The sequence below is a fragment of the Ptychodera flava genome, chromosome 9, assembly GCF_041260155.1.
Source record: "Ptychodera flava strain L36383 chromosome 9, AS_Pfla_20210202, whole genome shotgun sequence".
Lineage (NCBI taxonomy): Eukaryota > Metazoa > Hemichordata > Enteropneusta > Ptychoderidae > Ptychodera > Ptychodera flava.
Genome location: NC_091936.1, coordinates 21,907,031 through 21,924,627, shown reverse-complemented (window position 1 = coordinate 21,924,627; position 17,597 = coordinate 21,907,031). Strand labels below are relative to the sequence as shown.

Below are 17,597 nucleotides of genomic sequence, written 5' to 3'. Positions count from 1 at the left end.
GTTATAAGTTTACGTGAGGCATTTGAGGAAAGGTGGATGACAGAAAAGCTCAGATGGACGTGAAATAATCACAGACAACAAATGGTATGAATTTTAAATACTAATATCGATATTTTATTGTTATGAAACTAATGTCTCTACAAAATGGTCCGTTGACTGAAACTAGTCTGAAACCCCTCCCAACAGTCAAATCATGCAAATGCTGCATTAAGTTACAATCATAAATACATTTGGGAATAATGCTTGATTTCGTATCCTCTTTCACATTATGGCACCTAAAATGTTACTAACATGTCCATTGTTTGACTTTGTGTCAAAAACACACGGAGTTCTCTGTAAGAATTAAAATGCTGAATAGTTTTCTTTCTCTGAAAGAAGTTTGTACACAAATATATTGGTTAAAATCACATTCTGTACTCGGTGGATGACGGGATGTGTGGAAGGTTACCTCAACATTTCCGTCACGAGATTCCATTTTAATCCGTTCACAATCCCTCCCATCCCCACTCCCTGTGTGAAGGTCCAGCCTATTCACTGAAAACAATAGGATTTTACCACAAGTTCAGTGGGTGACAGGGTTTGGTTTCTGGTTTTAAACGAATAACATGGTGCTCATTATCACAGTCCGCAAGCTATTTGTGGGAGATTTCTCTCGAGTAAACGGTTAAGTTTGTAAGAGGGTCTTTTTTGCCTGAAGATCATAAACAGTGGTGGATTAATACACTCATTGACTTACACATTCATCTCATGGAATTTGAAAAAGACAGAGCAAGAATTTGTGTCACACTCAACAGAATACTTGTACACAAAACAGGATGTGTAATTTCAACAAACAAATCTTCTCATGTGGCAACTTTAATAAAATCCTTTGTTTGCCATTTTCAAATTTTCCTCGAACCTACCCTCCCTCTAGAATGAAAGATCCATCACTTGAGGAGGCTCAAGGACGCTCCCCTTCTCTTAAGGGGAAGCCTAGACAGCGCCCTCGAGCAATGGATCTTTCATGCACTCTACTCTCCCCCCCAAAAAGAAAATAAAACAATGTAAATACGTACACTAATTTTCCAATGTATTTCTCGGATAGGGTTACAGAAAAGCGATATTTTTGATTTGCAACACCTTAAATACTGTTTTAATCATTTTGGCAGTGTGAATACTACCCTTTCCCTGTCGGCAAACAAAGAATTTTAATAAAGGAACTGTACGGATAATTTCAAAAGATGGCAACTAAACCTATAGAACCAGCCATCTCGTTTACCCTTGATAATTGAAGAAATAAAATCTAATTTAGGACTGAAAAACACCAGATACTGATAACATGAGGCAGACAATGCTATGATCACAAGATTTTCTCTGTAGTTTGTCACATCTGGCAATATATAACTTTTGATGTGTAGATATAGGATATCAAAGGGGGAAGAACAGTATATGTAGTAAACATAGGAATTCTTGGCAAAACTAGTTGACACAACATATAATGGACAAGTTTTCTGACTATGAACCGACACTCACTATGTCACACAAATCTCCGTGACTGATCTCATGAAACTTTTTACGCTCTGAAATGATGTCTCACAAATTTTGACTATTTTGAAAGTCGGGTAAAGAAGGTAAACATCAACAAAATGAACAACATAGATAACAAAGGCTGAGATATACACTGCAAATGACTGGCTTGGACACTTCCATCACGAAGTTGTCCTCCCACAATTCTCAGTACCTTAAATATAATTTTGCCACCTAAGTGAGTCACAAAAGTCACAGGCGGTCGACCATATTTTCAACATGGCAGATTTCTACAGTTAAAAACACATAAGATTACAGAAGTGACCGTAAAGTGCTAGGTTGTACACAAATTCATACCAGAAACGCCTAAAAAGATGAAAAGATGTACGAGTTTCGCTAGTTTCACGACAAACAGAACTTTTTGCCATGATAAGGGATTGGATTTGCATTACAAGTATTTATGAGATCACTATGTCAAACTTGTTACGGTGAGAAGTTGACTTTTTACCCACAATGCATTGCATTGCATTGCAATACCATGCAGTCTGACCCCTCAGCACAAGACAAAAGCTAGGGAGAATTCAAGCAATAAAGAATATAACATTGCATAATAAATGAAAACACAAATACATGTACCAGTACCAGTGTTCCAGGAGTAACTGACATGACATATCACAGTTATGTGCAGTTAAATATAAATGAAATATCTAGCCGTGAGTTCATTCCGTTTTCTCAAAAAAAATATTCTCAATTTCTTAAATTATTGGGGCAGCACTTGAGCACATTAAAATGAGAAAAAGGACTTTCAATTCAACACATGACTTAACATTTGACCCGTGCCTTAGATTGCTTATGTGTAGATGATTTACAGGGCCAGTAGCTGTAAATTTTTACAATTTTTTTTCATAATTTGTAATTTGTATGTCAATCGCAAGTTCTTGTTCTACTCCCAAACACATGTTGAAACATCTTCGATTTATCTTTTCAGCACTGTGTCTATGGTATATGCATAAAATTAACTGTTATTGTGTTCATCTGAATTCTACTCCGGACAAGAATTCAATTGTCAACAATAGCATTGCATTGCAATAACACTGGAACAAGTTGAGCTGACAAGCTGAATACTGTATCTAAACATGCTTTGGGAAGCACCACAAGAAACTATCAAAGCTACTGTCCCCTTAACTGGTAAACATATCCATCTTTGTTTGAGATGACCAAAACTTTGTAACTTTGCATTTCAAGTGTTAACGCAGTACTGACACATAAAATTTGCACAAGACTTGCACATACGGAGGGACTCTTCTTTGCAATACAGTAAAGCAATGAACACCACTCTCGCTCTTTTTATGGCCTTCCCTAATAAAACAGAAAACCTGTAGTATTAGGATTTCAAACCCTGCACTGTCGCTTTTCCCTAAGCCTTGCTCTCTATTCATGTCATTGGAAATATCAATGTTTGAAGGGAATGTTAGTCCTAACAACCCAACCAATCATGTTGCTTCTTACAGATGCTTTCAAAGGGTCCACATTGAGAGCAGAGACATGATCTGATTTGTCATGTTGTCGGAAAAAAAGAATAAATAATCATTAAACAAGTTCATCGAAAAGGTGGAATTTGTATATACCAACTGACCTTGATTAAAAACTTATCGACTTTGCAAAATATAGTTGTTGACTCATCGTGGCACGAGTCAGTCGGTCGGGAGCTGCCTGCAGCTGTATTGCCAACATGTCTGTGATATGATAACAAATAGTCAACTTTGGTGGAAAGGGTTAATTATGCCCATTTCTTGAATTCATTGTCAGACCAATCTGAACCCGTTTCACAGTTTTGTTATGTCTGTTTCTATAAAACTAACAATATTATTTCTTCTCACAAGCTGCAGGTCAGCTCATCAGTTGAGCTGGTACAAAGATGCAGTGGAAAAATTCAGTGTTTGGTTTGTTCACGCTGGTTGAAATTTGCCTGCATTTGGTAGAATTCTTTGTTGAATAAATTATCCCTGTTCCTTTCAGAACAAATCCAAACATAATATGGATTCTATTATTAATTCTTGTTATTAATGGGAGGAAAATGTTTCAATGAAATATTCTTGGCCCCATGCCAACATATACATTTTCGTTAGACAGATAACTGTGAGTTGACGGTTACTACTTGTACAAATTTTATTATTTTACAATAAGGCAGGTTCAGTTATTACGGTATTGTTAAAAATTGGCACTGAAGAGCATTTATTATATAAAGGAAAGTATTGGAGGATGTCATAGCATCTCAACATTCACAAACACTTGTATCAAATACATTGATGAAATGTCTCTGGCCTCAGACTATCCTCCTATTCTCAAGGACATGGGGGATGGCCATTGCCATAGCAACAACCGTTACTGAGTTAGTTGCATCATGGGAGGAAAAAAATCAATATTTGCAACAAGGTCATTGAAAACTGACAGAACACCAAGCTGTAGACACAGATGGATAAGGGAGTACAAAGTACTTAAATATTGTAAATTTTTTTTATCATTTTTCCACTTCATATAAAATTTACTTATTTCAGATTTGAAAATACAACTTACAGAGTAAAGCTCAATTGGCAAATACACCCTATCTCTTCAGCATACATACACTTTTACACTTCACATAACATCGAAGAAAGCGCTGCAAAACTTAATGTGCTATCTATCAAATCATACTGTGTACTAAAATCACTTACATACACACCAAATACTTTCGAAAATTTGCACAATTTTCTACGCACCATTTTTAAAAATAGAACTGGCATTAATGTGGCAGGCAAATACATGTAAATTGGGCGGGCAGACAAGTCCACACATTTCTAGCTCATTTAGCTGATTTACAAGCATGAAAAAGTTTCAAAAAGTTAATGTACGGCAATAAACCATATTTGTACACAGGAAGCTATGAAGTCTCACCTACAGTGCTTACTCTCTAAGAAACTCTATGCATAGTTGTAGACAAGTTTACATGTGATTAGATATTACAGAGTTATTACAAGATAATTTTTTTGGATAAAAATTAAAATTTTATGAGAACACTGATTCACCACAGTCATAATATCTTATGTGAACACAAATCATACTTTAAACGTAATAAACTTAAAAGGTTACATTCCCCTTGTTCTAAATCATGAAGAAAAAGTTAAGGCACAATTTACATGCGAGATAATATTGAGCATCCTGGCTGACCGATTCTAAGCTGTGCATTGTATACATATAAATAATGCTCTATGGAGAAGACATTCAAAGAAAATAATGTGAATCGTATTTGCAGCATCAATTTCTCTTCTTCCAGAACGGCTCTCACTCAAACTTTGTGTCACTGTAAAAGTGTGTGCTAATATTGCAAATGGCTGTGTGGAAAGTCATGGGGACTTATTCCTCACAAAAATGTCATTTCATTCATGTGGAATTTTATACACTTTGGGAAAGATTTTGATCTCATGAAATTGTGTAGCTGTTTCGCATCAGCTGATATTGCTGATGAGCTTTTTATTTGTTGTAAAAAAAGACAAAACTGATATAATGCTATGTTATTGGATCCGCAGACAGACTTATGGTATGAAAAATACGACCAGGTTAATAAGTCTGCATTTGCAATTTCGGCAATTTTACACATTATACAGACACGGCATGTGCCTATTTCTTGATGTCTCTAAGAAAATGCTCTGTGCGGAATCTTCAATAATTTGTATTCATATCCCTGCATCCGAGTGGTTCAGCCTATCATACAATAGGAAATCAATGGAATATTACATATCGTGGAGTCTGTAAGGGGGGGGGGGACTGGATCAATCATATATGCAACGACAATGATACACACAGCTCAGCAACCGAATGTACAACAGAAAATCAACCGGGTCCTGCATCCATCGTTAAGGATGTCTCACGACTCATCAGTTGTTTCCTGTATTTGTTCCCATCATCATCGTCGTCGTCATCATCATCATCATCATCATCATTGCATGGCAATGTTGTAGTGTCTGTCATCCTCTGCTATCATGGTGACACTCGGCCAATCGTCGATGTGGTCGTCAGGGTAGTGAGTGATGAAGTCTTCCCTCTTGAACTGGGAGGGTCTGACAACTTTCAGCGTCACGCCCAGCGTGTACCCTAGCAAGAACATCTCCACCTGCGAAGAGAGAAAGAGGACGGATGAGAAAAACATAGTCAGAAACAAATTTCATCATATTCTAGAGTCCTTGGAAGTCAAGAACACACAATAAAAGACCTTGCTTGTTCATACGACATCAAAGTAATTGATATATGTAAATACGTACAGTACATTTACTTTCTGCTCTAGCTGTGTGTGAGTTTCAGCAAGTATGCTCAGGTATTGGTATATTGCGATGTGTTCTTGTATGCAGGTGGGTATATAATATTGTGGTCATCTCTACAGGTTGGTATGTAGCTGTTATAAGTATTGTGTTTATTTATGCACAAGTGCGTTTGCTTCCTGCTAGCTGTGTTGGAATGACAGTTAATTTTGTGCAATATACCTAATGCTCATCTTGTAATCCTATTTCTAACAGGCTCCATAGACAAACCATAGAAATAAATACAACTTAGGAGAAAAAGGTATAATATGTTCATCTTATGAATAATACATGTCAGAGTGCAACACTGTGTGGAAACATGTAAATATTAGGCACAAGTGAGGATTAACATTGCTGGCTATGGGTCTCTTCCTTTACACCACTTATCAATTCATGATGTTAAACTGTAAGATTTGCAAACCAAGGTATTAGACACGCTCTGTAAACATGTCAGGAATGGATGATGGTCACAGTAAATGACTGATGTAAGAGCTACCCTGTGAAAATTGGTTGGATTTAATTTCTTTCAGCATGCACGGTCAATCAGACTCAGTAAGTCATTAAGTACCCCATTCAAGCCTTAACACTTGTATGACAGTGGAGTGACAGTGCAAGTGATTATTAACTGACCTGTTCCAGCCCTCCTGAGTCTCCAACAAGGTTGAAATGATTCAACATCAGTTTTTCCGGAGTCTCTGAGGTATCCCTGGCATACATCAACCAGACAAACACTGGGACCTGTTGAAATGATCAAAAAGGAAAATTCTGTGAGCATGAAGGCAAGCGTTGTCATTCGCTACAGAAGGAAAATCTCAGCACGACTGGAAGTTCACCTGTTGGTTGTGTATATAGACAATTCCAACTTTGAGAAAACAACGAGACTGTTCCACAATTTTATGTGTGGGAGGGTGTATCTGCTAGCCACTCAAACACGACATTTCTCTGGTACATTACATCACAGGCCAGACAAATATCGGTCTCACCTCTTTGCCAGTTGAGTTGTCCTCATGGAGTCTGATTGCATTGTACAGCATCAACAGCTTGACAGCCTCCATGAGCTGGATGTCTACCTCCGAATTGTCCCCATTGAACATGTCAAGTAGCATCCTTTCTCTATCCTCAGCGCTGTCCGTAGATTGCATGTGATCAATCTGTCATTCGTAGAAAAAGAGTATTTCACTCAGGGCTTTGCACACATCAAAATATGCAAATACATATTCTAACACTGCAGGACATCTAATTTTTTTATCCTATGACAAAAACTTATTACTATATTTGTCATACATCCTGGCTCAGTATTTCAGACAACTGGGCTGGTTTTCTATTTTTAGCATGGTTCAACCAGAGCCTGTGGTACACATCCATTCATGAGCTATATTTAGCAATGTTATCATGGGGGTATACACATCTAGGGAATATTTGCTGACAAATCTATGTGTTGTTAAACGGTAAACCATTAATTGTTGCTATCTGATGACAGAGGTCACAGAAAACTGCCACGAGAGAGTGATTGCGTTTGACAGCTTTACCTGGTCCTGAAGCACCCTCAAACACTCTTTCATTTTCTCTATCGGGTGGGTGTACTTGCGCAGACGGTGTCCGAACGTCCAGGACTGAACCCAATCGTAGCCACTATTCATAAACCAATCTGGTACCTGGAAAAGTAAAAACAAAAGCGATGTCAATGACAGATTGCAGAACAGATGTCTGGATTTTCCCCCTCAGTGTGTGTACAGAGAGTTTAATTGTGATGACAGAGGGTCAATGAAAGGATTTTCACTGGAATTTCTTTAGAAGTTTGAGTCACCACATGATGTGAATGGTAAAAACCCAAACCCAGACTTCAGGGAAAACCAGAGTTGAGTCACAGAGTACCTTGAAGTGAGACAGGTATTGGAGAAAGTCTGGTGAAAAGAAAGCATGGATTTGGTGAAATCTGTAATGCAAAAAAAAATAGCCGGGAGCCCTGCATTAATCCAAACAAGTTTGATATAAAAAATGCTGGGAACTCAGAATTCAGATCGTGTGTGTAAACATATACAACATGTAACCATGTACCCTTAAGCAGAGCTCGTACTGGTACAGATCCAGTATGGCAACAAGTGTTACAAATAGACACATTCGACAGTTAAATTGACAGGAGTACACATAAAATGCTAAAATTAATAAAAAAACAATAAAAAGACAGTATTTTACTCAATTCAATTCAATTCACTGAGGGCTCTTCTCTGTCAGTACACAAGACTGTGTGTACACTTTGGTTGATGACTCACAGTGGTCGGGGAATTTCCACCTAGATGCCGGTATCAATAAACCAAAGTCACTGATGACTCATTTACTGATAACATTAACTGTGCAATGCACTTTTTACTCAGAAAACAAGTAGAAAACACCTGTACATGAGATTTAACTCAATATTCTTGAAATGCTGCCAAAAAACAATGAAAAAACTTTCGTTTTTTTGCTCAAGAGAGCGTTCTACATGAAATGACAATGTCTGTACAAGTTTTTTTTAAACTGGTAATCTTGATTAGCCACTTGAACTAGTGAAATCAAAAAAACGTGGAGTACCGGTAAGTGGAGAAATATAAATGATTTTTTCATTCTGATCATTAACTACCATTTTAAAGGAGATATGAAGTATACAGGGTCCACACACTCATAGTTACCTAAAATTCCTGGAATTTCAATGACTTTTTCACCAATTTTAAAGGACTTTTTGAGGTCTACAGCAACATTTTCCAGCTATCATTTTTACAATGTATCATTTTCATATCATTTTTTTGGTATCAAGACTGGTCATCTTTGTCAATTTTAAAAATTCTGGCTGGATAATCAGTTTTCCAGGATTTTCCAGGTCTCAATTTCATTTTCCAAGACTTTTCCAGGAGGCTTTAAAATTCAAGGATTTCCAGGAGCATATTGACCTGGTATATACAGTGTTACTACATATAGGATGTACATCTCAGAAATCTAAGTATCACATTGGTATAATTTCAGTGAGAAATTACGAAATTAGGCTATTTCACCATAATGGAGCATTCTCCTAGCTTGAAAGCTGTTTTGGATGAATTACACAATGGAGTTTACTGGTATATTCAGAAACTTGATTTGTACGGACCATGGATGCCATTAACTTCAGTGAGTGGAGAATCCATACCCAGAGATGTACAAAATAGCCGGCAGCCAGCAAAAACAACCGGCTGTCAGGTAAAATTTGCCGGCTGTGAAAATTTAGATTTAGTAAAAAAAATAGGACATTTTTCACAAATTTTATGTGCACATACACTACTTGTAAATGCCTGTACTTTTATTTTTTGCCACCTGTAACCAAAATTTTCTACATCCCTGATGCCGATGCTAAATTTAAGATTTTTGATGTCACTGTTACACTGTAGGGACGAAAGTCATTGCATCTACCACTGGAATCTAATTATTACCACACCTCACTTACATGTTTACAGTGTAGGTGTACAACACTGCCTGCACATAAAAACAACATCAATTACACATGTGGATGGGGCATTACAAGAAAAGCGGACTTTTATTACCTTTGGGAAAATAATTCCAAATAGTGAGAAAGTTGCTGAGTTACTGTGGCCAGAACTAAAGGAAGTACTGGATGCTTGAATGTCAAACAAACAATCTAACTTCTGGATCAGTCGGTGTACATGGTAAATTTTACCTCTACGTCAGTGCTCAAGGCCAAGAGACACTTGTTGCAAGTTACATAATAATGCTCACATCAGAATGTGTACAAACGGACCGCAGTATTGTGTCAAAATAACAGGACGACATAAACTGTTGCTAGAAATTGTTTTGACATTTTTTAACTCAATGGTGAGAAATACATGTGGTATAGAAGGGAAAGATTTTTCAGAAAATAGGACAAAGATATTTGGCAGAAAGTGATCAAAAATTGAAGATTTGTGTCAATGATCTGAGATGAAAATATTAACTGTCCTGTGATTTGTCCTTCAAGGTTGTTTTTAGTAGCAGTGATGGGGGATGTTGTTTGGGAGGTCAAAAGGCAGTTGGAAACAAAACTCTAGCTAAGGCTACGATATACATGTAAATTCAAAGTGGATGAATATGAACACAAGATATATTTGAATTTATAAGAGTGTATGAAAACTTTTCACCATCCATGTGGTTTTGGAATTTCTCAATCTGGCATCATGATCAAATTTTATCTAAAATTTTTGTGGAAATTTTAAAGAGTACTTCAGAAAATATAATGTACTAGTGCATAAGTCAATAATTCTGTATCAAAGACTGAAACACAGAATATTCAAAACAGATTGAGAAAAAGAAATGTCTTGCAATATCACACCTGTGTAATGTTTTGCAGATCCTGTCCGAGTCTGACATTGATGAAATTGTTGACCAGGGATTGGTACAATGCGGCCCGGATGGCACAGTAGTTGTCGCCACGGATACTGCGCAGATTATTGCAATTCAATAACGAGGGAATTTCTGCATACCCCTGAAATCAAAAGAATATCGTCAAGTTACGAGGGATGTGTACCTGAGTAATTCCTTGTCAATGTGCTTTCCCTGTGCACAGGTAATCTACCGTTACAGTGGAACCACAATCATATTAGTCAGACTAATGAATTGGACTTAAGAGTTAGGGATTTTAACACACAACCATTGATAATGACAATCTCTGGTTGATTACTTACTATACTGAAGCATGATGAAGCACCCTGAATCCTTTTTTTCAATTATTCAATTCAACTTTTGTGAAAGAAAATGTTTTTTTTAAAGTAGCTATTAAATTTGGAGTCCAGTCGTGGCAAAGACTTATTACATGAAATGAAACTTGGAAAAAAGACAGTTTCATCTATAGGTCACCAAGCTCTCTTTCAATGAAAACAAGTACATGTATGGTAATAGTGAATGGTCAGTCTCTGGCAAAAAGGGAATAATTACGATGTTTTTTCCTTTATAAAATTTTTTTAAATGTCAGTATCTTTTTAACAAATTCCTCCAGACAGTACCATAAAGGCCTTGGTTTACAATTATGAACACTTGTTCCCCAAAAGATGTACGGAATAAGTGACACTTTTCCTAAGAAGTAACATAGTGACATCCCTCTTGAACTACGACCTTTGAAAAGGTCATAGTATCCAAAACACTGTCCAAATTGTCACTGATGACTGCTGTGGGTGTTCATAATTGTCCCTGTGTGATTGTTAACCTGGCCAATGCTATTTATCTGTCCAATGGCAGTGCTTTTGAGTGGTCCCGGCAGTTGACCTACTTAACGCTTTGATAAAGACTTGAGTTTGTTTAATCCAAACAGAGACATTGATTTACTGTTTGAGTTCTTGTAAAAGAAAGTTTATAAAGAGACTTTCACCACTCAGTGGGAGGTTAAAAGTTTCAGAAGTGACAAAAGTTGACATTCGTGGTAACTTTGAAACAAGGTCAAACATTCTCTCCTTTGTCACCTAGCATGTACTATTGCTCCACTTAAGGACAGCAGATGACCTCACACAACGAATATTTTATTTCTCACATTTCTGTGAATCCAATTTCCAAACCTACCATTCTCATAGCCCTGGCATTTACTGTATTGCCTTTCCACTCTCTCTCTCCATATCCACGGATGGGTCTCTTCTCGCCGATGCTGACTATTTTTGGTTTGACGGGGCTTCTCTTCATACGGATACCAGCTGATATATCTGCAGTTAGGAAAAAAAATAAACGGGGGTGTTATGAGACTGTAGTTATCTTTTTATTTTCTATGACATATTATTCCCAGTTTGGAAAATTTCATTTTAATGACATGTTTACAGATGGTCTTTATGGAACTTTGTCCCCGCGTTAATAAACAGTGAAACAGAAATAAATATTTAACCGGATGCGCCATCCCGGATGGTATGCCAGTGTACGATGATAAACAAAATACAAATTGGTACGAATAACAATTTTAAATGTATGCATTACCCTGTGAAGTCAGAATTGTTGATGAATACTGGTATGTGCCATACCTGTGTACATCTGTATCATGCTGAGTGACTTTTATTGAAAATAAATTAAGGATTCTATGTATTAAGTGTCAATTAACACAGACAAAGCAACAAGGCCTTTACGGCATACGGCGAGGCCAACCATAAGGTGTGGTGATTTAGAATTCAATTGTCATAGGTACGTAATTACTTAAAAAAAAGACTGGTATTGAAACTGGCTAAATTATTTTTTAATTTACGGAAAGTACTGCAAAAAATAATTCTCCCTTTTGCTTTTGCTGTTTAATAGATATGAACTGTGTCAGGCATGTAAATTTGAAGTTTTTCAAAACGGTTAAAAGAATGACTAGAACTGCAACACTCCCAAACCCTACTGAACGTTTGAAAGATCAAAGTCTACAATTAAAATCTGACAGTGAAGCAGAAAGTGGCATTATAATCTGAACTCTGGTCTTGAGAGCAACCTTATCGCGTTTGACCCTTTGAGCACCAAAGAGTCAAGTTTTGTGGCATTTATAAATCATACACCAATCAATTTTTTCAGCTTTTTGCCAAAATTTTGTTAAAAAATGTAGCCAATGAAATGCAATGTCCATTTGGTCCAAAACTATCAAAAGAATTACAGAAAGATTGATAAAAATTGGTAAAATGTTGCACTAAAAATAAGTAAAATTTTGGTGGAAAAACTACAGCACTCAAAGGGTTATGTTAATTTGGTATGATTGTACACATGCCAATCCTCTGATGGTCATACAGACAAGGATGTTGTTTTTCTTGATTATTGGATCAGTTCAACTAAGTTGGAACTTCTCAAAAGACCAAAACTTGGATTGCTGCCACCATAATTATGCACTGCCGTGTAGCATACATGTACTTGCTGTTGCCAGGTCTCAAAATACTTGTCAACAGATGATGCTATATAATGCATCATGATTAAAAAGCAAACCACATGCCAACATCGTCAGACACCCACATATGCAGCTAAATTTAAACTCTGTTGCAAATCGATGTCTGCATGATAAAAACTCTGAACAAACAACTTGACTCCTCAACATCTACAGTTATACCCTAGATATTACGACTTGTGTCTATGTACAGTAACTACGAATAATATTCATGTCAACGCATTTTAAAATGCAGATGCGAGATGTGGTAGTTTTAATGGTCTGTCAATATTCACATGATACCATTCTGTAATAGCTGCTGGTAATCTACCAGGCACTAAAAATAGAACTGTTAAAGAGTTTACAGAATGACTCACACATACATGAGACTGGCCGTGGGATGCAACAGTAAGTCCTGGTCACGTTGAATGATATAATGATTTGTGTATACCATAAACGTGTACACAAATCACAGCATTTATACTACACGCAGGTAAAATGATAATTGTGAACTATAATAAAATATCAGGAAAATTAGAATCGGCCTGGATTTGCAACACTACAGGTGCCTTTCCTGGTTTACATGCATTTGAATTCCTGAACACCAAATGCAAACAGCCAACTTTCCAGAAGTTTGCGGCATTTGGAAACAGTGGAATTTTGACTACTACTGTGTGTGGGTGGATTGCACGAGCTGTACATGTATGAACCAAGCTAAAATGAGACTTGAACTCTGGGACGTACAAATCACACCATGTTGCATATGGGTAACAGCCTTCAAATAAATGGGTCTCGTTCAGCAATCTACATTATGTTCTCTATCAAATATTTTCAATCTGAATTTTCTCATTAAACAAGTTCAAGTGTTATAACAACAAAAACAACAAAAAATGTCATGGTGTATATTCGATGTAAACATGAAATATTCAATTGCAAAGAGTCAGTGATGAGCATTTCCATTCATGTAATAAAATAATGTCAATGATGAACATAAAGTACAGTATATATTCACTGTACTGTGCATGTACTTTACATAGTAGGGTAGTGATACGTAATTCCAAAGCAGCAGCTAGCTCATTAATATACTACTGCTAGATACCAGACATTGTATCATCATTGTGTATCTCCGACTGAGTAATGTCAAAGGAATACATGTAATTATTTGATCTCACTATCGGCAATTTTCTAGAAACTGAATGATATGACTCTGTAGTACATTTATGGCTACAATAAAGTCTGGTATTTTCCTTCAACACCAACGCTATGTGATCAAACACCATTCTTTGATAATTACAAATGCTCTCCATTACGTGGCCAGGATTGTCTCTTTTTTTGATAAACATTACATGGAGAGATTATAAAAATATCACTACAACATCTGTCGTTACTGGTTGGATGGACCAGGGTTCAGAATTTGCATTTGGAAATTTTTATCTGATATATTAAAGCTGAGAATATAATCAGTATTATTCATGGAAAACAATGGTGTACTGGCTACTTTCTGAAAGTAAATTTTTTTGTTAAAAATATCCTTTGTGGTTCCCCGACAAAAATATATATACATTCAATTTCTTCATTATTTTTGGAAGGAATTTGTTACATGTTACATGTAGGCTGCACCAGGTCATACATATCATTTGTTTTAGACACAACCTTGATGCTGACAACTCTCAATTTCAATGCCCCCAACCAAATTTTGACCTCAACCCTCAGCTTATTTCTACATTCCAGGGAGTTTAATGTCTGGATATTGTTCTGCCCTCACAGAAACCCCCTGCTGAAACTGAAAACAGAAGCCTGGCATTTCTGATTCGAACCAGAAACTGATCCAATTCATTATTGAAACTTCCATGACACAATTTACCACTTCACAGAAAAGTGTGTGTATGTGCATGCACCCAGTGTCAGACTTGAGAGTGCCTATGAAGAACACGATCCTATTCAAAGTTTACGGATTTGTACAAAAAATGCAAAAGTTGATTATGATACTTAAGCAGTTTGCAAGGATGATTGTCTTTTATGTGTCTACACAGTATCATCCGCACAATTAATACATTAAAAAGACTGTGATTTGGAAATTTTTCGCACATTATTTACATAATCAGTCTATAAACATTACGTTTTCCATACAGTTCAAAACATTAGAAACACTGCAAGTATTTGACAGTATCTCAATAAACGTGACACAATTGAGTCCACAGACCTATGTCGAAGTGATTCACATGTGCACATTTCATACACCCACACACATTGTAAGTTCTTCCTATATGTGTCACCAGTTGTTACAGAATGGCCTACACATATCATCATAAGGCATGTGTGTGTTCCCACGTCTTGACCTTTTCGGCATCTCTTTTGTTACGCAAATTTGGGGACTTTTTAATCAAAACTGCCATCAGAATGAAAAGTGGAAGTTTGTTATGCACTATACCTTTTAGGCGTTTCTCTTCTTCTGGAGTTTTGGCATCCGCGCTGTATATATCCAGATCGGGGTCATTGAGATCCAACGATGAGTCAGTGACCAGGTCACTTGAAGGGAGGTTCAGTGAAGGATTCCCCGCTGTGGCACGGTTGGTTTTGGGTGCAGTATCAAATGTCCTTGAACTTGAAGAGGCAGCGCTTGCAGCGTCAAATTCTTCTACAGTGATTTCCACAGCATCATCTGTGACAACTTCGCTGTGTAAAACTGATTGGTGTAGTGAGGGTCCCATCACGATCTCTGCCTGACTGAACAGGGCTTTCCTAGAAGAAACAGGCGCCTTTGTGGTGACAGTTTCATCAGGAGACTCTACTTCATTAAGTGCCTCCACACTCTTTGAGTACTCAAATTCATCCAGGTTGGTTTGCATGACGCCTCCCCTAGCCAGCAATCTCCTCTCAGTAGGCATCTGGTTTCTCGGCAATGTCCCATACAGCGAGGCAGTCTTGTTCCTAGCCTTGGTGTTCGGCGTTGTGTCCGGCAGCCTCTTGGTCTGCCAGCTGTGATCGGCACCGTCATCCCACGCGGTTTGGAGCTCACGTTGGACACACTTCTCTGCAGCTTCTCCACCATGGCGTCTGGTCTGTTCGAGTGAACATCTGAGGATAAGTCGAGGAAGCCTGTGCTTTTCCAACGTTTGATGACTCAAAATCCGCTCTGTCCTTGATACCCTTCCGGGGAATCCCCCCTTTCTTTGTTTTCATATCTGTTGGAGGCTTTGGATTATTCTTGTTTGGATGTGGGTTGTTTGACCTTTCCATTGGATTTCCCTTGCAAACCTGCCCACTAAACATAACTGGGCACTTGTCAAGATCAGTTTCAGTGTACGTGTTCTGATTCTTTTTTGCTGCCTCTTCTTCTCTCATTTGAATTTGCTTATTTATTGATATTTGGACATGCTCTGCGCTTGGCACTCCCTGATCTGAAGCATTTGCCGGTTCATTAGGGTTGGGATGAGTTGCAGTTGCGTTAAAAAAGGCATATTTTGCTTCTCTAGTGCGCTCAGTGTGTGAGTTTATCACAATTTTTGGATTGGCTGTGGCTGGCTTCGCTTGTGACTGTGCCGCAGTGTCATTCTGTATAGTCGGAATGTCATCTATTTTTTGATCCGTATCAAATTTTTCTAGTGCGGTAGTCACCATGACGAAACTCTCCGGCTCGTTCGAAACCATTTCAAAACCCTCCTCCTGAGATGCTGTGCCATTGGCAGCAGCTACTGGCTTGGCAACGGGCTGTGCCGTCTCCTGCTTCGGCTTTGCCGCTCGTCTCCAGGTGCGGTACTTTTTCGGGGAGTTGTTGTAATCCTCAATGTGGACCACCTCCTCCTCTTCTTCAATATGCTGGCTCACACTGCTGAAAGTACTTGTCATGCTCTCTCTCCTGGAGCCTGCCAAAATGGACTTTGGTGTGGATGGTTGGGTGTCTAACAAATTGAATGTAGAATCAGGTGACAACCCGTGCCTCTCTGAATCGTCCGATCCTTTGCGTTTCTTATTACTTTTTTTCCCCTTGACCCTGTTCTTAGGGGACTTGCCGTGTATATTCTCGGTACTCCGCTCACTGACGATGGAATCGTCCAGATGACTGGAGGTGCTCTCTTCAACTTGTGACTTCTCACCGGGTTTGTTCTGATTGCTCTGTGACAGACCCATCTCTGCTGCGAGCGCCGCTTGAGCTGCTGAAGTCTGAAGTACCAGCTGGACACACAGGGGACAAGTGTTGAGGTACTGCCTAAGTATAGAAGGTGTCCATCTCAGCAAGCAGTGTGTTTGACTGGTGGAGAAGAAGAAATATAACATGACAATGAAACGTGATAATGGTAATCTTAGCAGGCAGTATGTTTGGCTGGAGACTTCAATGAGAAGAAAACGGTGACAATAGAAATCTGCATGCACAAATTAAAAGCGTGAAAATGACAGTGGTGAACGTCTGAATGCAAAAACTAAATTCTTACTGTATAATAACAGGCTGTGACCTACTTTCATGGTTATCTGAACAACAACAATTTAAGCTACTGATATGTGTCAACAAATCCTACAGTCAATATAAAATAAAATTCCTTGAATTCCACGAAGGGCCTTCATCGGAAATGTCACCGAATGAAATATGTAAAAGCTTTCACTGATGACATAATGAAGTCACAAATGTGTGGAGTGCTAACTGCCCACACTTGCCTCATGAATATTCTGAATATAAACAAAGTTACCCTAACCCTACAATGCTGCAGCATCTAACAGAAAAGGTCTGTCATTGTGATATTGTGAGAAAGAAGCAGGAAATCTTGACAAAAAGGAGATTTCTCTGATTTCTTCAAAGTTTCTTCGAGAAATGTGACTGTTAAACATGGATGTAAATCTAGTTTTTACATCCATGGTTAAACAAAGTATTTGCAGGGTATTGGCGTTATTGCGCAGGT

General features: G+C 37.9%; 2 protein-coding genes across 2 annotated transcripts; both read right to left on the bottom strand.

The window, feature by feature from the left end:
- Positions 1–87: 87 nt before the first annotated feature.
- Positions 88–16,954, bottom strand: LOC139140342 (ubiquitin thioesterase otulin-like). The gene is made up of 7 exons (XM_070709506.1): positions 15,134–16,954; positions 11,394–11,530; positions 10,174–10,326; positions 7,370–7,495; positions 6,824–6,991; positions 6,471–6,578; positions 88–5,656 (listed from the first exon to the last, which is right to left on the bottom strand). The coding sequence occupies exons 1-7, from the start codon at positions 15,588–15,590 to the stop codon at positions 5,483–5,485; spliced, it is 1,323 nt and encodes a 440-aa protein (XP_070565607.1). The 5' UTR covers positions 15,591–16,954; the 3' UTR covers positions 88–5,482.
- Positions 15,718–16,980, bottom strand: LOC139141223 (uncharacterized). The gene has a single exon (XM_070710848.1). The coding sequence runs from the start codon at positions 16,978–16,980 to the stop codon at positions 15,718–15,720; it is 1,263 nt and encodes a 420-aa protein (XP_070566949.1).
- Between the last annotated feature and the right edge of the window lie 617 nt (positions 16,981–17,597).

Bases quoted from the DNA above. Each gene is read 5' to 3' on its own strand.
- LOC139140342 (XM_070709506.1), bottom strand. From the start codon at position 15,590: ATGCCTACTGAGAGGAGATTGCTGGCTAGGGGAGGCGTCATGCAAACC. The intron at 11,531-15,133 runs GTATAGTGCATA...TCCTAACTGCAG, and splicing joins AGAAGAGAAACGCCTAAAAG to ATATATCAGCTGGTATCCGT. The intron at 7,496-10,173 runs GTGTGATATTGC...TTACTTTTCCAG, and splicing joins ATCTGCAAAACATTACACAG to GTACCAGATTGGTTTATGAA.
- LOC139141223 (XM_070710848.1), bottom strand. From the start codon at position 16,980: ATGTTATATTTCTTCTTCTCCACCAGTCAAACACACTGCTTGCTGAGA.